We start from the raw sequence: 19941 nt of genomic DNA on the forward strand, positions 1-19941 counted from the left end.
CCTGTTCTAGGGGAGCAATCCTGTTCTGAGAAACAGGTTCTCTTTTTGAAGTACCACGGTCTGTTCAAAACCAGAGTAACATATTACAGATGAAGGTATTCCATGGCTGATCGAACCTGTGAACGCCTTAGAAACATTACGCATCGTCATCGTCAATCGTCATCATCATTATCGTCAGCATCAGCATCATGCTTACGATAAAGATGTACATAAAATAAAGAAACAAGAAAGGCGATACAAGCATATTTTCTCACTCAATCGTTTATCTATCTGTATATCGACATATCTCTTTATCTATCTATCTATCTATCTATCTATCTATCTATCTATCTATCTATCTATCTATCAATCCATGTACAATTCCTAGCTATCTATCTATATATCTATTTCTGTATCTCTCTATCTATTCTCTCTCTCTATATGTAGGCTATATCTATTTATTTATGAATTTGTCTCTCGATTAAATCATCTATTTAATATCAATAAAATTTCTAGGTTTCTTTGCCTTTTACTTTAGTTTCTTATTCATAAGTTAGTTTGGGGCAGGGAGTAAATATTTAGTTCCTAAAAAACTAAATCCCTTGTCCTCACCAGATGCTCTGTTTGACAATATGTATTTTTAAAACTCTTTCATCGCTAGATTTTTTTGTTTTTTGTTTTTGTTTATTTTCTGGTGAAATATATATCTATCTTGCCACTTTCTCACTAAAACAGCTTGCCAACACAGATTTTGAATTAAATAGGGAACTGAGTCAGACGTTTACTTTCCATTTAAACTTAAATAAAATACCTACGTTGTCCTGTCATTTGCATCAAACGCTATCAAACTAAAACGGGAAGTTTTTTCTAAATAAGTATTTACCAAAATAGTTGGCATATCATGTGAAATTCGTCCGACCTACTGTTTCAAGCTATTTCTGTCTTTAATTTGAATAGAATGACCCTTTTGCAAATATTGCTTTACCAACACATGATTATGAATAAACCTTCATTTGGCGGTGACATCAGAAGCTGTTATTCCGTGGAAAGTGGTACTGTAACAAAACATCTAAAACACTTTACAAATTTCCTGTTCCCCTTTCCAATTACGGAGAGTAACTGGCGATGTTGAGTATGTCTCGTTACCATGATAAGGTGTTCTGTCGTAAGCTATAGTGTATCGATTTGTCAAATACATTAATTCTCCACGTGTTGATCATCTTATGGTTGTTGGAAGAGAGAAATGACGAAGTAAGACACGGCGTGTGCATGGAGCTTGTATACGTAGATCTCTTTGACCACATATGTTCTGCAGGCCTTCAGATTCCAATGTTACGCTCGTCACTGTTCAAATAATGTGTGCTATTTGCGATAGAACAAACAGTAATTCATAAAAACGTTTCAAATTGACTTAATATTTTGCAGATCTAAAAATGTACAGCATTTCATGTTTCAAGAAGTCTTCGAAAGGGAGGCCAGGGATTGGAATGATGTTGACGTAAACGTGTATGTGAGTGTGTGTGAGAGAGAGAGAGAGAGAGAGAGAGAGAGAGAGAGAGAGAGAGAGAGAGAGAGAGAGAGAGAGAGAGAGAGAGAGACAGACAGACAGTCAGTCAGACAGAGACAGAGACAGACAGACCATGGAGCTAGAAACGGAGCTCCATGGACAGACAGACAGAGGGGAGACTGATAGAGTGTGACATGGGCAGGGCGTGCAGAAAGAGGAGGATACGGAGATAACATTGTTGACCATGTTCACTCCACTGCTTAAATGGATGTATGAAAACTTGAAAGGAGAGTTACTGCTTTTGGGTGGAGGCGGGGGTTGATCATTCTCTACATTTCCATTTCCATCATCTTTCAGAAATGCATTTCGCACATTTTACATTCTGCCACGTTAATGCGACAGAAACCGTCTACTGTACATGCACGATACAAAATCACCGTTCAGATTTAGCTTTGCAATGTGTATTTTTCAAAAAATCTGTCAGCAGAGAAAACTTATTTATTAGCTATGAATATTTGGGGAATTTTCTAATAAGTTCCTCGTCGGTTTTTTGGAATCAGCGAATCGCAACTTTCAGACTTTCGTTTACGGGCGATGAAAGGGTGTGAGGTCTGAAAACTCAATGAGTCAGGCCTGCCACGTGCGTAATTTAATTATCTAAGGTATCTAAGGTGAGTTGTAGTTGTGAAAGTGTCACACACCAGGAAGTGAACTCAATGAACCTGCTAGACATCAGGCACGATGCAGAGGGAACTCCTGCGCTCTGGTTAGTATTCCAGTTTGTTTATTTAAACTATTTACCTTCTTGACGTTATTACAGTGCGTTTAGATTGTCGGATATTTTATATATGTAAAAATTACAAACGCCTTGTCCTTGTAAAACCTATCGCTGCGGAGAAAGTTCGAAAGAATGTGAATTCGACACCCTGCCACCATGTTGACCTCACCGTATTGACATTAGTATAACCCGTTGGTGTTTAGAATTAGGGTGAGAGAGAGAGGGGGAGGGTGAGAGAGAGTGAGAGAGAGGTGAGAGAGAGGGTGAGAGAGGGTTAGAGGGAGGGAGAGAGACTAGAGAGATCAACACGACACGTTCTGTCGTTTGATCGTGACAAAATGTAAGACTTCCACGTTTATATGGTGTACACTACAGCTGACACGAATAGTTGTATACTCAGTTCTTTGTATCGAACAGACACCCAACCACTCTATGTCGAATATTTAAATAAGGTAGTTATTAGTGGGTTTTAATTCACTCTATGGACTCCTTTTACTGTGTTTGTGGTGTTTGTAGAAATACCAAAGACTATTTATCCGTGGCGGCAGACACTAGTATGAGTCCAATAAATGTTGATAGCTTACATAAAGTGTTTCAACAATAGTAAAGTCACCCACCTGTTGAAAGTATAAACTTATCATTCATTCTACTTATTCTTTATTTCAACAATTAATTTCGATCTGATCTTATTGGTATTTCTGAAAGCATGTTGCCGCCGATGTCATAATTCTCTCATCTGAACTTCAACCTTTGATGATCGTTTAGACAGCTGACACGGAACATTTTAAGAGAGTTGATGCCCTTTTGTATAATCCCGTGCTCGGTAAAAAAACAAGACCTCTGACAACTCACGTGTAGGCTAACAATCGCAGCAGCCTTCGCCAGTGCGTAGAATACAAGCATAGCATTCCTCTACGAAATAAATTCTTTCCCAGCTTGTGCAGGAATCAACTGCATCAGAGGTTGCCCACTGGTATTCAGTGTTGGCTGGAACTCCAGGTTCATCATATTTGTGACTTCTTGTGGCAGGGAATTCTGTGTGTACACACACTCGTAATAGTCGGGCTATATGTACTCGAAGCTCGTCAGACAAAACCTTGAGCCTCCAAGTTACCGTTATCAGTTAGAATCATATATGCGATAGATTATATAATAACTTAGACGGAACAATCGACACTTCTGTTTATTCTGTGCTTCTGAAATTGCACACTTATCATTTTTTTCGAATTTCGTACCTCTTTTATTTAGTTTTACTTATGAAATATGTATGGTGACACATTTTTATTCACTTTGAAATGAAGGCGGCTTTAAAAAAAAGGACTTTTGAAGCCGGCATAAAACCATAATCATTGTACAAATTTACCTAGCTTTGTACCCAACAGACACGCATGCGCATATGGTGTTTGTTTGCTCGATATCAAATATCAACATTTTGGAAGTTTCGGTGAGCGCAATCGGACACCACTGAACGCTCCGACGTATTGTCATTCTACCCCGACAGCGAGTGTGTAGTGTTCCGGGTGAGTGGCACAGTAGGCTGTATACCCAATTTCCATCGCTCCCGTGGCAGCCACCAAACTACCGCGGCCGCGGGATTCAGCTCCACCCATAGGTAAGTTGATTGTATGGTGTCTCGGGGCCGACCTGTCTCATCGTTGTTAGGACACGGGAACTTCGTCCTGCCCCGGCTATATAGGATGAATATCATTGCTCAGAGAATGATCGAAAAGAATCGAATAGGTAAAATAGATCCTGCATAAACGTTTCCAAAAAAGAAAGCTATCATGATTCATGTTCTGGTCGTAGATTGATTATCTAGCTTACTGCCCTTATCACTTACTTCTCGACAAAAAATGACTTCGGCAGATAACATCGACACGAACAAATACAGGGAAAATTTTGTTCTATGATTTATAAGCTTAATTAGTCCACTGTTTGCTTAACTGTACCAGGATTATGATGATAGCGTGAATATCCACAGTCTAAGTTCATTGTCGGACACAAGTTTTGAGGCACTCTATCCTGTGACGATGTAAGGTATATTCCTTTATCAGTAACAGTGTCGTTTACATTTAAAAACTCAGAAGTTTTGGCATACTGTCTTATGTAAAACATTGCAGTAGGGCCACATGAACAATGTTTTGCTCGATGATCTTCGTGTGAACGCTGAAAATGTATAGTATAGACCTGCCCTCACTTCCTTTCCTAGCTAATGTTTTTGAGGACACGTCAGCTGATAATGTGTACGATTTACGAGGAATATTTGTCAAGTAGGAGCAAAATCAACAGCTGTCTGCTCAGCGGTAGCTAGAAAACTGTGATGCGGTAACAGTATTAAAGCTCGCTAACCCGAATTGCGTAACAGTGCCGGTGAGTAGAGCGCGAACATTTATCAAACTTGCAGACTTCTCCGTTAAATTTTACCAACTAGCAAAACATGCGTGTCACATATTTGCGGCAGCTGCATGCAGGCAGATCTAGCCGACTGGAAAATGGAGACACGAAACGACCAAGTTTCAGTAATTATTAACAGAATCGGTGGTTAATGACGTCATATGCAAAGTAACGTGACCACTTGTGAAGTATAGCAGCTGCGAATTCTCCTGCCGGGCAAAGTCATCATAAAATTCACTTTATGATGATTAGAACATGGACATATTAACACGGCCAGACACGCATTTCGCAAGATATGCATCTTAATCATCCAAATCGCCGCTGTATTTAAATTTCCACACGACGGCATTTCTTTGAACAGGTAGAGTCATTACCACCGAGAAATGACCTTTGTACTTATTAGTTCCATGTCGCCGGATAATCAAGTTCGTTCACTTTGCAGTCGCTGGACGGACAGTGGCCTCATGTTTTCTTAAGGATATTGGTGACACAACTGTAATGACTCGCACACCTGAGAGAAATCCAATCTTTATATTTGGTGATAACATGTGTGCGGATACATTGGTATGAGACTATAGCTCGAATTTAATAAAAAATTACAGCCAGCTGCGTATACTTAAAGGCTTAAATTTGTGACTGCATAGCTCTGTGAACCAGTTGCAAGACACCAAACGAACAACACAAACTCAAAATGGCTAATTTTACACATATAACTTGTGCGGTCTAAGAGATCGGAGTTTCCACTTCGTTCTCGTCAACGTTTTACTGCATTGACTATAGGGCTTGATGTCATGTAACTATCAAAAACTATTTAGAAACAGTTTGATGTCCCAGTACTTATATGTTACCGGGAAGTGTTTGATATATTATTTAAATCCATGAAACTCAAGTATCGTGATGGTCTACAGACGAGAATTAAAATCCCGTATCAGCGCTTTTATTTCTTGATGATATTGACCGAAAAATTACTGTGAATTTGCAAATCATGTATCGATGAGAGGGGGAATCGAGGTGCCGCTGAAGACTGCTTCGTACACTGAATTTTGGCGCGAAATGTGTTCCCACGCGACGTCTTACTCAAAACTGATTTATCCCGGCAGCAATTTGGAATGAAAGAAACTTGGGAACATTTACTCTTCGGGAATGCATGGAAGCGAAAGCACGTTGGAATGAACCGGAAATCCGCAGAAAGTACAACAGACAGAAATTACCCCGTAAAGATGTCCTGTGATGTAATCGAGGAGTCAAAAACAAAGCTTAAATATTTTTTGTTTGATTGCGAAGCTTCGTATTTGCTTAATCCCTTTCTCGAATTGAAGGCCATCTACACACGCATTCCTCGAAAATATAGAGAAAGCAATGTCAATTTAAAAGAACAAATGAAAACCGAACACATGGTTTTAAAAACATGCCGAACATATGGTTTAAAATATTGCTGAAGACAATGGACGTCATCTCTCACGGCAGAATGCGCCTCGGGGACAGATATTCGGACTCTAAAACATTAAGAATGTGGTCAAAAGAAAGGGTCAACAAAATTTAATGGGAGCAAAGCACACGGAACTTTGTACACTTTAGAGGAAGGCCACACCTAAACTTTATTTCCTTTTCTTGGGCATCTTGGAGCGAATACGCCATGCTTATCTAATCACAGACTGACTGACCGAAAAAATATGATATTTACATAACAGGCGTTTTCACTGTGAGTACTACAAGATCATTCAGTTCATTCCTTATCTATTTAGTGCACGACTCGAGGAACATGAATATTCGCCACCTATAATTGTCTTTGTCGTCGTCGAATTTGAATACTTAAACAGTGCTCATTTAAATGCTATTTAAATTAGTCATTAAATCAGTTGCAAATCATGAGCTATAACGCAGATGTTGTAAAATATCATACCAGTATATTGATGGCGCAAATACAGTGATCTGATTGGTCGAGACGCAAAAAGAATCGTGTATGGCGATATACCACGGCTGGCATACGCGTGAGCTCTCAGCTTGAGCAAAAAATCCGTTTTTGACGTTCGATGCCAAAATTTCAATACACTGTTATGATATAATAGCAATAGATCACCCCCAGCAACGGTATACCACTCGATTTGACCAGTTCACTTCATATATGCACGAGCGGTAGCGAGTGCATATATGTCGTGAACTGGTCAAAATCGAGTGGTATGATACCGTCGCTGGGTGTGTTCTATTGCTTAAATATCAATGCAATGATTCTCTGAAAAAATTCTTTGCTTATTTTCTGCTATTCAAATACTCTAATACATTTACTTCTTGACGTTTCCACGGGCGTACAAAGATTAGCCCTTCGAAGATGTACTTTCAAATTCGAAATCAGATCGATGTCCCCAAGTTGCCTATTTGGTCATTTTTCTGCATGATTTGATATGCTTCTCAACATTTCTTGTTCAACGTTCCATAAAAAAGTCACCCTACAGCAACGTGCGGCTTAGCTAGCTATTTCTTTCCATCTGGTATCTAGTTTTGAATTGTGTAAAAAAATTGACCAGGTACTCGCGTTACAGAGTCCACAGTGGAGTGACGATTTGAGATTCTTATCGCAACTTGAACTGCAGTTCAAAGTACTGATTGCCAATTTTTCTGTGAAATGCGAAGACCTTTGGAGTGACTGCACATTCTTTTGCGGGCATAACATTTCAGCCTTGCATTCAACGATCAACAAGTGACTGTTTAAATTGAATTCGTACTTCAACCGAAGTAAAAAGATCATAAATAACACTTTGTGGAGACATGACTGATTTAATCATTTATTGTCACATAAATACATGTAAGTCGGCATAATCTTAGACTTGTCCGGACAGGATATGTCATTAAAACGATAAGACAGTCAAAAGATCAGTTTTCGTTCACAGCAGAAAACCTAACTTTTATCTCCAGAGTACGATCAAGTGTCCTGTGGCAGTCAGGGGTCGAAACAACTGCCTAATGACTATATAATTAAACGCGAAACAATGTATGCAGATCTTCATTGTATGTATGTATGTATGTATGTATGTATGTATGTATGTATGTATGTATGTATGTATGTATGTATGTATGTATGTATGTATGTATGTATGTATGTATGTATGTATGTATGTATGTATGTATGTATGTATGTATGTATGTATGTATGTATGTATGTATGTATGTATGTATGTATGTATGTATGTATGTATGTATGTATGTATGTATGTATGTATGTATGTATGTATGAATGTATGTATGTATGTATGTATGTATGTATGTATGTATGTATGTATGTATGTATGTATGTACGAATGTGTGTTTGCGAATGTTGATAGGTAATCAGGCGGGTAATAAGGTAGCTAGGTAGCTAGGTAGGTTGGTCGTCCACTGATATTAAAGAGTCATTTCACAACTGAAAGCAATTTTTATTGTGATCTGGAGCATTTTTAGAAACACTTGTACTGATTTGACAATTTCCTTCACAATGTAATAACATGGAAATCAAGCAGACACCGGCCATAAAAAACGAGTCAATAACGCTATTTTTTTCAAAATTTCAACGTTGCGATATTTGGGATGTTAAAGATGGCCGCCATTCTCTTTGTTAACTATGAAGGGAAATGCAGTTTTCAACTGTGAAAGATTAATTTTCTTTTCCAATTTTAAAATGACTTTGCACTAAGGAGTCTGCACAAAGCTTTCGTCCAGCTAGGAATGATTGGTGGGAGTTGGGTCTCCTGTTGCATTACGCATGGTCTTATTGCTGTAATTGGCTGTGATTTACAAAGGATGCTTTCCACTTGAGAGGCCAAGCAAAAAGTGCGCCACCAATAGTTCAGAGCGTTTCTGAAGTTATATATATTACATGCAAACTTGTAATGAAGAATAACTTTAATAAGGTTACGATAGCATAGCAACCGAATAATGGAGCACAATTCTCATCTGGCTGTCGAAGATAAAATAACTGATTAACCATCAGACTTTGTACGGTATGTGTTATACGTACCCAAAGCGTCTGGGTTTATAAATATCATAACAAATTAAAGTGAAGGAATAAATCTCAGTAGACCGTTGCATTGATGGTGAGGTGATCGCAAAATTGACGCAATATGCTAGTACTTTGGTAGTATGTCGCGTTGAAGTTGAAGTTCAGTAACTTAGCAAAAGAGCGACTACTGGGCCAGTATGGGTATGTGTTGGTCATTTGTGATTTGTTTTCTTTTTCTTTGTGGATTTGATAACCTTTTTGACTTGCTTTCATTCTAGCTGTAATGGGTAGATGTTTCAACGATATGCTACGGCTTAAGAGCGGCAGAGACCTGACTTTCGGTATGTAGGTTAATTGCATCCTAATCCGATGTTAGACAGAAAAAATATATCATTTCAGGCGACATCACCGTCGTGTCGAAGGCAAGCGACCGAGCAAGTTGATGTCTTCTTGTCAATGATAAATGATCCCCCAGTAAATATTATGAATAAGCTTAACTTATTTGGCATGGTGAAGATTTGTAGACACGTACCCTTGGATACAAATTGAAATGGTTTTCTTTGGGGTCCTTATACTCAATCCCTAGCTGTAACGACTGCCTAAGTTACCAGCCGTTGATGATTAGCGTTGTCTGTCACCGTCGATGTTCACTAGCGAAAGGTTTAGTAAAACTGCATATATGGCACTAGGGAGTGACGATGTACGATTCAAACTTGCTGAAATCTTTCACATCGCCGGTTAAAATAACTCTCTCTCTCTCTCCTCTCTCTCTCTCTCTCTCTCTCTCTCTCTCTCTCTCTCTCTCTCTCTCTCTCTCGCTCTAGTGTCGTCCTTTTTGCTTGTCTTTTTCTGCAAGCGACACCGACAAAGGCTGGTAAGTACTACATTTTGCAAGTGTCATTACCTGTCCTTCAGTCCGTCAAGTGTGTTTTTTTTTTCTACGGTAGGCTAATCATATTCATGACCATTTACACTTTTTCACATTGCCTTGGCAGAATGATGTCACTTTCACGATAGCTTCTGATTATAATTACGCAGGGTTAAAATTGTGAAAACTGGTAACCATCAATCACCTTTCAATGTACCAGATCAAAGAATGATATTTATATGGGAGAGACAGAGACCGAATTCTAAACGAGTTGTACTGTTTTATACCAAATGAAAAGACTCGGGGAAATGAAATCCTGTTATTGCCTTTATGTGTATGAATGTATGAATGTATGTATGTATGTATGTATGTATGTACTATGTATGTATGTATGTATGTATGTATGTATGTATGTATGTATGTATGTATGTATGTATGTATGTATGTATGTATGTATGTATGTATGTATGTATGTATGTATGTATGTACGTATGTACGTATGTAGGCCTACGTATGTATGTATGTATGTATGTATGTATGTATGTATGTATGTATGTATGTATGTATGTATGTATGTACGTATGTACGTATGTACGTATGTACGTATGTACGTATGTACGTGTGGAGTGGATGGATGATGGATGGATGGATGGATGGATGGATGGATGGATGGATGGTGTGGGTGGTGGTGGACGGGTGGATGGGTGAATGGGTGGATTGGTGGAAGGATGGATGGATGGATGGATGGATGGATGGTTGGATGGATGGATGGATGGATGGATGGATGGTTGGATTGATGAATTGATGAATTGATGGACGGATGGATGTATCCAGTTGAAGTGATTTACGTAATAAATATGATAGTTTGCAGCATATGAATTGTCTTTAATATGTACAATTTCAATTTAGCCGTGAGTGTACTTTTACGAAATACATGCAAATCCACAACTCAATACATCAAGCTATCAATGTTCACCATAATATAATTAGGAAGTTCAGGTCATGACAGGAAGGTAAACGATGTTTGTGCATACCACACACCACCGCTTCTATTGGTAACCTGTATAGCGGTGCTTCCATCTGGGACTGACAAAAATATTTTAGTGGTATTATCCAAACGGTCGACGGTCTACAAGTAACGGTATTTGGTTGACGAAAGAGTCTTGTGTACGGTTCCAGGGTTTCATTTAGTCAGTTGGAGAAAACTCGCTACCGCGCCCAAGAAAAAAAAGTATAGACCCCTAGGAATTCGTAATCTCTAGATGTCACGCAAGAGTGCGTTGTTTGACGAACATATAACAACATTCTTCGATGTAGTTATCATGTATTTCGAGCAAAACACTGATACGCGTTTTCTTGATTTTTGTTCGCTTTTGACATCTTAACCAGACTGTGACTTTACACCTGACAGCGATGCGTATACTATGGAGGAATCCCCTCCAGGTGAGTCCGAACCATCTTTGCAAGCCGAGCCAAAATTTCCTGATCGTATAAATTACTTTAAACTGACAAATCTATGCTGTTCGGATAATTGTGATGAGAAGCACATTATCATGTAGTACAGAGACATTAGCGAACACCTCAATCTAAAAATGGAACGAAGGCATTGTCGTTGCAGATTATATACAGATCTGTAGTCTTTAAGATCAAGTTCATTAAACAATACCACTCTACTATCTTCCGGTTACATACCGGTACATCGTCAGGACAGCATCGGACAAAGACTTAGTCGCAACTTAATCTAAATTCTCGAGATCGTATACACAAAAGCCTGGTCAAACAATTGGAAAAAGGAATTGTTCATTCCTCTTTGAATTTTAATCGACTATGGTGACCCAGTGTATTTTTGCCGCCAAAGAAGTCTATGGAAAGTAATTTTCAAAGTAAATTATTATCTCTCGTTTGTATGTTTGTTTCATTTTTGTTTTTGAAATATTTTTGATGGAATTGCTTCCTCTCCTAAGGGACATGGATACACACATTTGATGTCACAGGGGATGAGGATGACATCACACTGTTCATCGAAAAATGTATCGATGGTGAAAACTGTACGCAATTATTTGATTTTGAAGGTAAAAATCTTACCTGGAAGGTGAAGTATGACTTAGAGGTGAGTTCGAAAATTATAGAGATGTTTAGTTACACGTAATTACGTACCATCAGAATGCGTAGCATATTTGTCACTTGATAACCGGACGTCGCGTACATGCAGAGCAGACGTTCGAAAAGGCAAACGACACTTCTACGTGTGGAAATGTTTAGATTTTATTGGTGTTTTCGATTTGGTTACGCACCATCGGGAGGTTACCATTGTAAATTTACAAACATCTGTGATATCAGAATATTTCGTTGAGTTTGCACCGGTACAAGAAGCACTAACATGTACAACCGGAATGTTGAAGTCTCATTCCACTTTTTAACTTTGCTGTCAACAACGTGAACCTTACCTATAGGTGGATGTGTGGCGACGTCCGTCGTCTTAATGAATTTTACCGTATTCGTAATTGGAATTAACGTTCAATTGTCGAACACTCACCTATTAGCAGAGATTAGAAGAATGCAGGCAGTACAAATTACTTGTTATAATATTTAATTGTTTAATAACAAGCTCTACAAAACCTTAATTTCCTGGATATAAAGTCTAGACATACAACATTAGGTCAAAATGGTCAAGTGGAAACGTAGCCACTGTTTTTCCGTTAGGGTTACGATGGCTTTTCATATCCCTAGCTCTTTTATTCCAAGAGGACCAAATATTGACTAAAAGGAAGTATTTTACCCATTCAAGGCAATCAAAGGAACCCTTGTGCTTTTGGTTATCATAATATCAAAACAACCGTGCCGCTGTAATGAGAAAGCCATCTTTGACGAAGAACTCAAAACAGTCACTAAAAACCAGCCATCATAAATAAGCTTATCAAAACAAGATGGCGCTTGTTTAGCCTCGTTTTTAATCATTGATTTTTTGAATTTGAATTTTGAAGAGGTCTCTGGACCACCGTACTACGCTTACGCCACTGCGCGCCGTCAGACATACGCTCGACTGCTGGTAACACAGCTGTAGTAAGTTGCTCGAGAAGCTCGCTTCGATGCTGTAATGGTTCTTTTTAGGTTTTCTGTATTCTATGACTGATAATTTACACAATGATATTTCCTTTCATGAAGGTAGTTGGCGCCTCGTAAATGAAAGCCTTAAACTCTTTCGCTTTTTAAAATCAAGAATAAATATTTTGGGTCACAGTGCAAATTTGGCACAAGAGAAACAAATGACCTGATATTCTCCGATATTTGAGACTTAAATAAAGGTAAAATAAAATGTCCGATTTTACAAAACTAAGCCGGTGAAAGTTTTATTTAATCTATGAGCTTCAAAATAAGCCGTCACAAGTGGTAGGCCAAACAAATATTGTAGAAGTTGTAAAAGTTTGAGAGTCTGAGTATCTGTCCTCTATCGTAAGTAGATAAAATCGTGATATCTTTGATCTGTTTATAGGGTAATTGTGAAGGAAATTTTCGGATGGACATAGGTTGCACTCACTCTAGTGGTCCAACTGGGGTACGTATACATTCGTAAGAACGCATCTATTACTCCAACAAAACGTTTAACACGTTTAAATTCTTCCCATAAGGTTTTAAATAACTGTTTAAAAAAGAGGCAAGTGTCTCCAAAGATAAATTCTGTATGTGGCTTATTCAACTCACTAGTCCCTTGTATCTACCATGAATTAATAAAAAGTACGTCAGATAACATATTCCTAGGGCTATAGATTTGCCAAACTTGTCGATAATGTTACACAATGGCCAAGGCAAAACATCCGGTAAGTCCATAAATGCAAAGTATAACGAAATAACTCTATAAGCTTATATAATAAGTTTTAAGATGTTTTAGTATCATTTCTGTAGGAAAATTCAGAAACAACATGTTTTTTTCTGATGACGTTTCGGAAGGTCACTTTAGTCTACTTTATGTCATGTGCACGTCGAATTGAAAAGTTGGTGAGTAGAGCTCACAGTTCCGTTGGAACCCGAACAGTATTAGACCAAATACCTTGAATAGCTTTGAATATATAGCGCTATGATGGTGGGCTACTACTTGAGGTTTGGTCACCGCAGGGCTTCGAACTGTGTCCCGTCCATCGCTGCATGTATAAAATCTATGTGAATCTGTGCCACACGTGCATGCATTAGTCCTGGTCATAAAGGAGCTCGTTGACAATTTTTTCACAACTTCTATCACCCATGTATTAGACATATCAAATGTTCGTGTTTGTACAAGACCTGAACGAATTCGATCCAGAATTTCAGGGAACTCCATATAAAGTCGTAATACCAGAAGTAAGTTGGTTTACTCGAACGTAAAGCAACAATAGTTGCAACTTTGGGTAATATTTTCAGTATTTTTCTTTCTTACAGCAAGTACATTTATCTTCTGCCTGAAGGATGTTTTAATTGCGTGTTAACACTAACACTACACTTTTGCTCAATTGTAATGTTCTTAATGATACATTAATTCTTAGTCCATGCTTCAAATTTGCCGTTGACAATGACATTGCTGCGTCGACATTTTGACACATTTTTGTGAAGGAAACGCAGGTAACTGTAAACAATGGAAAAATGATTTTCTGATTTGTAGTCAAAAATTGTGTCCTAGGATGCCACTTGTCATGTCTTGCACCTTTAAAATGAAATACGTAGTTTGCTGGGTATCTCTATGTTTAGTTTTATTAAAACGAAAATAGAATTTGCATATTTTAATTTTTCATAATGTTTATCCCATTTTTGCTAATAATTGTAATTAGGAGATCTTACTGTTAAACATTGGGTCCTTTAGCAATCAAATTTGCTTTGTAAGCTCCAAATGATGTCCTCATTTGGTTGCGTTGAAATGACGGGTAAATTTACATATTGAAATTTTTAGTCTAATTTTCTCATTTTTTGTCAAGACATTATCTCTTTTGATAAAATTTGTGTTATGCCTTTAAAATTTAATATGCACCTTGTTAGGGATACCCTCATCCATTTTCGCAATTCCTACTTTAGTATTTTGCATGGGATAAATAATAAATTTGTGCATTTTCTCAGTGCAAAGTTCATTCACATTATTCTATTCACACCTTGTCAAAAGTCTGTAGGAGACGAAGTCATGAAGTGAAAGTTTGCTTGAGTCCATTATGGGCCGGGAGGGGGTACCTTCCTTCTATTGTTTATAGTTTTAGCGATGCCAGTGAATTTTGGAGATGTAGAAAACATCTGGGGCCATAATGCTTGATAATCGGATACATTATCAGTAATAATCTGGGGAGTGGCATCACAAAATTCACTGGTATTGACAAAGCTGTAAGTTAATTTTTAGACCCTGTAGAGTGACCGGGTCTACGGGTTCATTTAGTAAATTTTCCTGAAAATTCACATCGGAGCTACATTTATATCGGCTTTGTTTTGTCTCTTCCATGCAGTTGACATACACCGGCCAATCAATTTACAGTGTCTCCGTCGAAGACGATGACTGTACCGACGACAAGTTCAATTATATAGTGATCGATGTGAGTATTTAAAAGAAGCAAGGCATGTGCAGCAGGCATATTTAGGCTGCATTCAAAAATACTTGTGAGAGGGGTGGAGGAAATCAGGGGTTTTTGAAAATTCCGTTGGTAGTAGAAGGGATTTGAAAGTTTTGCCCTGCTTATAAGGGGGAACCTGAAAGTAGTTTCGTTCCCTATTATTTTTTCAGATTCCATGGTTTGGTAGGTAATTCAATGAAAAGTGAGTGACATTTTGTGTCATCCGATGGTTCTAATGTTCTAAAATTCTACGATTGCCATTGTATTTTCATAAGAAAAACAACAACTAGACCTTGTAACGAGACAGAAGCTGCCATTGTTGACAATATTTTTCAATATTTCTATGCAAAGTATCAAATACAGTTTCTTGCTGTAATGCTGAATCACGCAAAGCCAGTATATGTAAACACCATTGGTGATAATTGAATTAGAGTATGGACTCTGTGTCATTTGGCAATGATACAAATGCACAGTATACATACACAGGCTGTGTTGGCAAGCTGAATAATGGACAGTTCAACATGCTGTAGGGAGTTGAACAAGAACGCAGTTGTAAACTGAGCAAAAATATTCTCAAAATCATCAAAGTTAATACTGCCTACGGGCAATATCACTGTCACTGTATAGCGACAGTGACAGAGATAGCTCTGGCGCTGATGTAGTTGAAGAAGGGTTTGGTTTATTTGACGCTCACGACAATGAAACATACTTGTACACATAATCAGGCCGGTGAGCAACACATGGGAGACCAGTAAAATTGACATTTATCAATAGACAATTGCCAATCGGACAATAGGTGTATCACTATTCACAAAAAAAGTTGACTATGGTACACAAAAAGAGTGCCTCTCCTTGAATATAATGGTACGGTTTACTTCTATTCCAATATGGCTACCTGTATTTGTCATTTGACAATTCATACACTGTCCATAGAGTACAACAATGATGTAAATGACCAGTAAGTATGTTAAAGTTCATTTTTGTGGTTAATGTTTTAATCATGTTGAAATACTTTAAAGTCATTCACACAGCCTGATTATTGATATACAGCTGTCTTATAATATATGAAATTTCGATTTGTATGAAATACAACTAATTGCAATATAAGTGTAGATAATACATGTATTGTAATAATAGGCTGAATACTAGATACGTAACATAATAAGATGTAAACCAAGAGATTTGAGTTTAATACATTAAGCAAAATTACTGAAAAGTATCAAAATTTTATGTTTGTAATATTGTTTGCTTAAGGGTGTGTGAAATATGGCTCTACGTACTGCTGACAACATTTCTATAACCACTACAGAATATTTATGTTTGCGTCAAAATAGGTATTGTCGAACATCTGCGAGCTGAATTGGGCAATAAATGTTTATTTTTTCTGTGCGTACATCCCCTCATGAATATGCGGCTGTACGAGATTAGGGGGCATTTTGAAATATTTTGAACGTATAGAGGGAGGTTTAGAAATTCTTTTGAGGATACTGAGGGGGGTCTCAACAAAATAAGATTTCGATCAAGATTCCTCCAGCCCTCAAACCATTATATATGAACGCAGCCTTAATACACGAATGACTTCAACGTAAAAAGTCCATGACAACAATCGACCCTCATTGCAGTTTTAGAGGGACGATAGTTTTCATGGACATTCTAAGTTATCTTACTGGCATTCTTCAGTAATTTTTGAATGAGTTTGTTTCGAATTTTAATTATATTGTGACGTTCAAGACGGTAAGAATCATCTCAAATTTGAAATCCAAAGGTATTTACCTATAAAATATATTGTATGCAGTAACAATGTGAAAACATAGCTGGTTGGAGCATAAATTGTTTTCACCAATTTCAGTAGCGTTGAACCGTTTTCTGGGTTTTCTGTTTGTGGTTTAATTACTATCGTGATCATCGTTTGAATCTCAAAAAGGCCTTCATTGGCAACGGAGGGTGACCTTTCCTTGCCTACTAAGACTCTTATAGTGAAACCACGCTGAGCGTCGTCTTTTCGCAATGGTAGTGTAGGCTTCGCCTGGTTAGTCTGTTGAAGAATAACTAAAACATGATTGGATAATTGGATTTTCAGATTTTGCAAATTTCTCAAAAGTGTTGGGTGCCATGAAGGTGAATGTTGCAATATCGCATATTACTCATAAAAAAACAAGTGTGTAATATAAAAGAAACGCAGATGAGATAACAATTGTAGATTAAATCAACATTACTTCACCATCCAATTATCCAAAATAGTTCCAATCATGTTCTGAACAAGGCGTAAGAGAGATATCAGAAGTTTGTAGCCAATGAGGGTGTGTGTGGCAGTCTATACTCATCAGCACAGTATAAGTCCCAACATCATCACCACCACCACCACCACCACCACCACCACCGCCATCATCATCATCATCATCATCATCATCATCATCACCATCATCATCGTCGTCGTCGTCGTTGTCGTCGTCGTCGTCGTCGTCGTCAACATCATCACCATCGTCATTATGGTTATGAATCATATCATTAACGTATGTTTTAAGTAATTGTTATTAAGATACATATTACCTTAATACTGATGCTAATTTTTTCCAGGATGACGGTCCTAGCAGTTTTTCTTTTAGGACAGTGAATACACCTGAAATTATTACAACAGCACCACTTGACTACGAAACAGAACCACAGATCAACGTGACGTTGTATACCGATGTGAGTATCGCAAAGTTTCAAGTGATATTACATTTCAATTAAGGTAGAATACGCTTCGGGTACAGATATTCGGACTCCAAAAATTTTACAATACTTTCCTGGTCTACAGTTTTGGGGGGTTTAATTTGAAGCTCTCGGAGTAACTAAAGATTTTACAGGCTTATTTTTGTGAAAATCGAAAATTTGATATATCCCTCAAAGACGTAACACGTATATACACAGGGATACCGGCCATTTTGAATTCCAAGTTTCGGTTGATATTGAGTGATTTGTGCTGCACACACTGTTCCTAATTTTGACTTGATCGACAAGATCCCATATGTTGAGTAAAGAATATCTTCGTGTTGTTTCAGGATAAAAAAGGCCGTAATTCAACAACCATACTAGACGTAACTCTTTTAGATGAAGATGACATGACGCCGATATTCAACCAAGTGACATACGTCACCGAAGTATACGAGAACGAGGTTGGGGTGACTATAGATATCAATAACCTATTGGCCTATGATCAAGATCTTGCTATAAACGAGAACGTGTATTACAGCTTCGACGGTAAGGAATATCGCTATATATCATCAAACAGTATCATCAAACTCGTTTTAGAACGTGTACGTGTATGTTTTTTCTCGGTATTAGCCGCGGTATCAGCCATGCAGTCTGGCCTCATAAGAATGGAATGATTGACATGGAAATTCGGCGAGAAGTCCAAAACTAACATAATAAAACCTCCACCCTAAAAAAAATTAACATCAGCCGATCAAAAATGCCTTAAAATGTCGATTGTAATGTTGACTGCATTTGACTAATATACGCCAAATCTTGGCGAAAATTCACGAAGGCAATTTTCCGCATTCTCGTTGCCAGTCGGCTGTTTGAATGTGTACTTTCATGCCCATAATCCTTTGCTCTGGAATAATTCCCAATGGGATGATCTCAGATGATCTTTGACTTGCTTCATATATCTCAGCAACTATAAGCAAGGCTAGAGAGCTGGTTTTTGTTGGATAATAACCATTATGAGACAAAATGTTTCCTCCAAATGAGTATGTATGGTATTATATTTTGGACTGTTCCAGAGGGCTCTTGACTATTGCTGTAGAGTATGGGGTAATGCAACAGAAAAAAAACATTCATAAAGTTTCATTCTTCAGAAACGAGCATTGTGTGTACTTTTTGAACTTCCATTCGATTATCGTATCATATTGAGCGGTAAGGATCAAATATTCTCAGTGCATACAAAGTGCGTACAATTATTTTGTTGCAAACTGCCATCACGCTTGGGCCCCAGTAACGCTGCTTGTGGCTTTAATTAGTTGCATTGGCGTTGGTCTTGATCAATATTTATGGCTTCTTCCGTAACACAAACTTATTAATTTAATACAACTGGGAAGCCAGCTTCAAAACATTCAACCTTAGTGACAATATAGCTTTCCATTTCGTGTGCGTAGAATTTCGACGGACAGCATTTGTTTGTAATATCAAAGAATCTTGGTAAATTTCAGAACTGTCACGCAAATACAGGTTCATTGGTTTTCCGCTCTACTCGTATTTAATTCTAATCACACAATTCGTTTACAGACCAAAATAGGACCAATGATTTCATGTTAGAAAATGAACATCTTGCCATTGAAAGTAGCAATGCGACCATCACAGTCATCGAGGCATTCGACAGGGAAGCTTCGCCGGGTGGCCAGATGTCCTTCACACTGAGGGTAAGACGAAATGAAATATTATTAGGAGAGGAGCAAAACTACTGTCTCTGCTGCTACACAATTATTTGTGCAAAAGTAACAAGCATTTGGTTGGTTTTGTTACGTTTTTCCGTTTTCTGCAATATAATATTCTATATGTAAACTCGAGAAAATGTCTGTCTGCTTGCAGAATGTCACATTGTTGCCTTATGTGAATTATTGACGAGACAAAGAAGCGTCTGCTTTGATTCTTGTAGTGATAACAACCAAGAAATTATACATGTAAAACTTGCATATTGTGTAGAATTTTCCGTACCGCCTACCTTTTTAAAAAAAATTTGAGTGGACTCTAAACAAATAATTTTAAAACTTTTGTCATATATATGAATCGAATATTCGAATTTTGAACAAGTTCGGAGATGAGGATGTTAGCAGGTTTTAGTTGTGCAAATGTCTTGTGCATACAATATTTGTAAATTGATGCAAATTTAGCAGAGAT

At 37.8% G+C, this 19941-nt stretch overlaps 1 protein-coding gene across 2 annotated transcripts in view; it reads left to right on the forward strand.

Moving 5' to 3' along the window:
- Positions 1–2188: 2188 nt before the first annotated feature.
- Positions 2189–19941, forward strand: part of LOC139122586 (protocadherin-23-like) — a 31750-nt gene continuing 13997 nt past the window's right edge. The window contains exons 1-11 of one of the 2 annotated variants that reach the window (XM_070688137.1): positions 2189–2252; positions 8910–8972; positions 9456–9505; positions 10889–10942; positions 11464–11609; positions 12993–13055; positions 13748–13834; positions 14956–15042; positions 17638–17751; positions 18105–18303; positions 19330–19463. In XM_070688137.1, the coding sequence (XP_070544238.1) occupies positions 10924–10942; positions 11464–11609; positions 12993–13055; positions 13748–13834; positions 14956–15042; positions 17638–17751; positions 18105–18303; positions 19330–19463 (849 nt within the window). In that variant the 5' untranslated portion in view covers positions 2189–2252; positions 8910–8972; positions 9456–9505; positions 10889–10923. Of the gene's footprint in view, positions 2253–3683; positions 3877–8909; positions 8973–9455; positions 9506–10888; positions 10943–11463; positions 11610–12992; positions 13056–13747; positions 13835–14955; positions 15043–17637; positions 17752–18104; positions 18304–19329; positions 19464–19941 lie in introns of those variants that run through there. The other variant, XM_070688136.1, reaches the window with a different exon arrangement.

This window comes from Ptychodera flava, chromosome 22, assembly GCF_041260155.1.
Source record: "Ptychodera flava strain L36383 chromosome 22, AS_Pfla_20210202, whole genome shotgun sequence".
In the NCBI taxonomy this organism is placed as follows: Eukaryota; Metazoa; Hemichordata; class Enteropneusta; family Ptychoderidae; genus Ptychodera; species Ptychodera flava.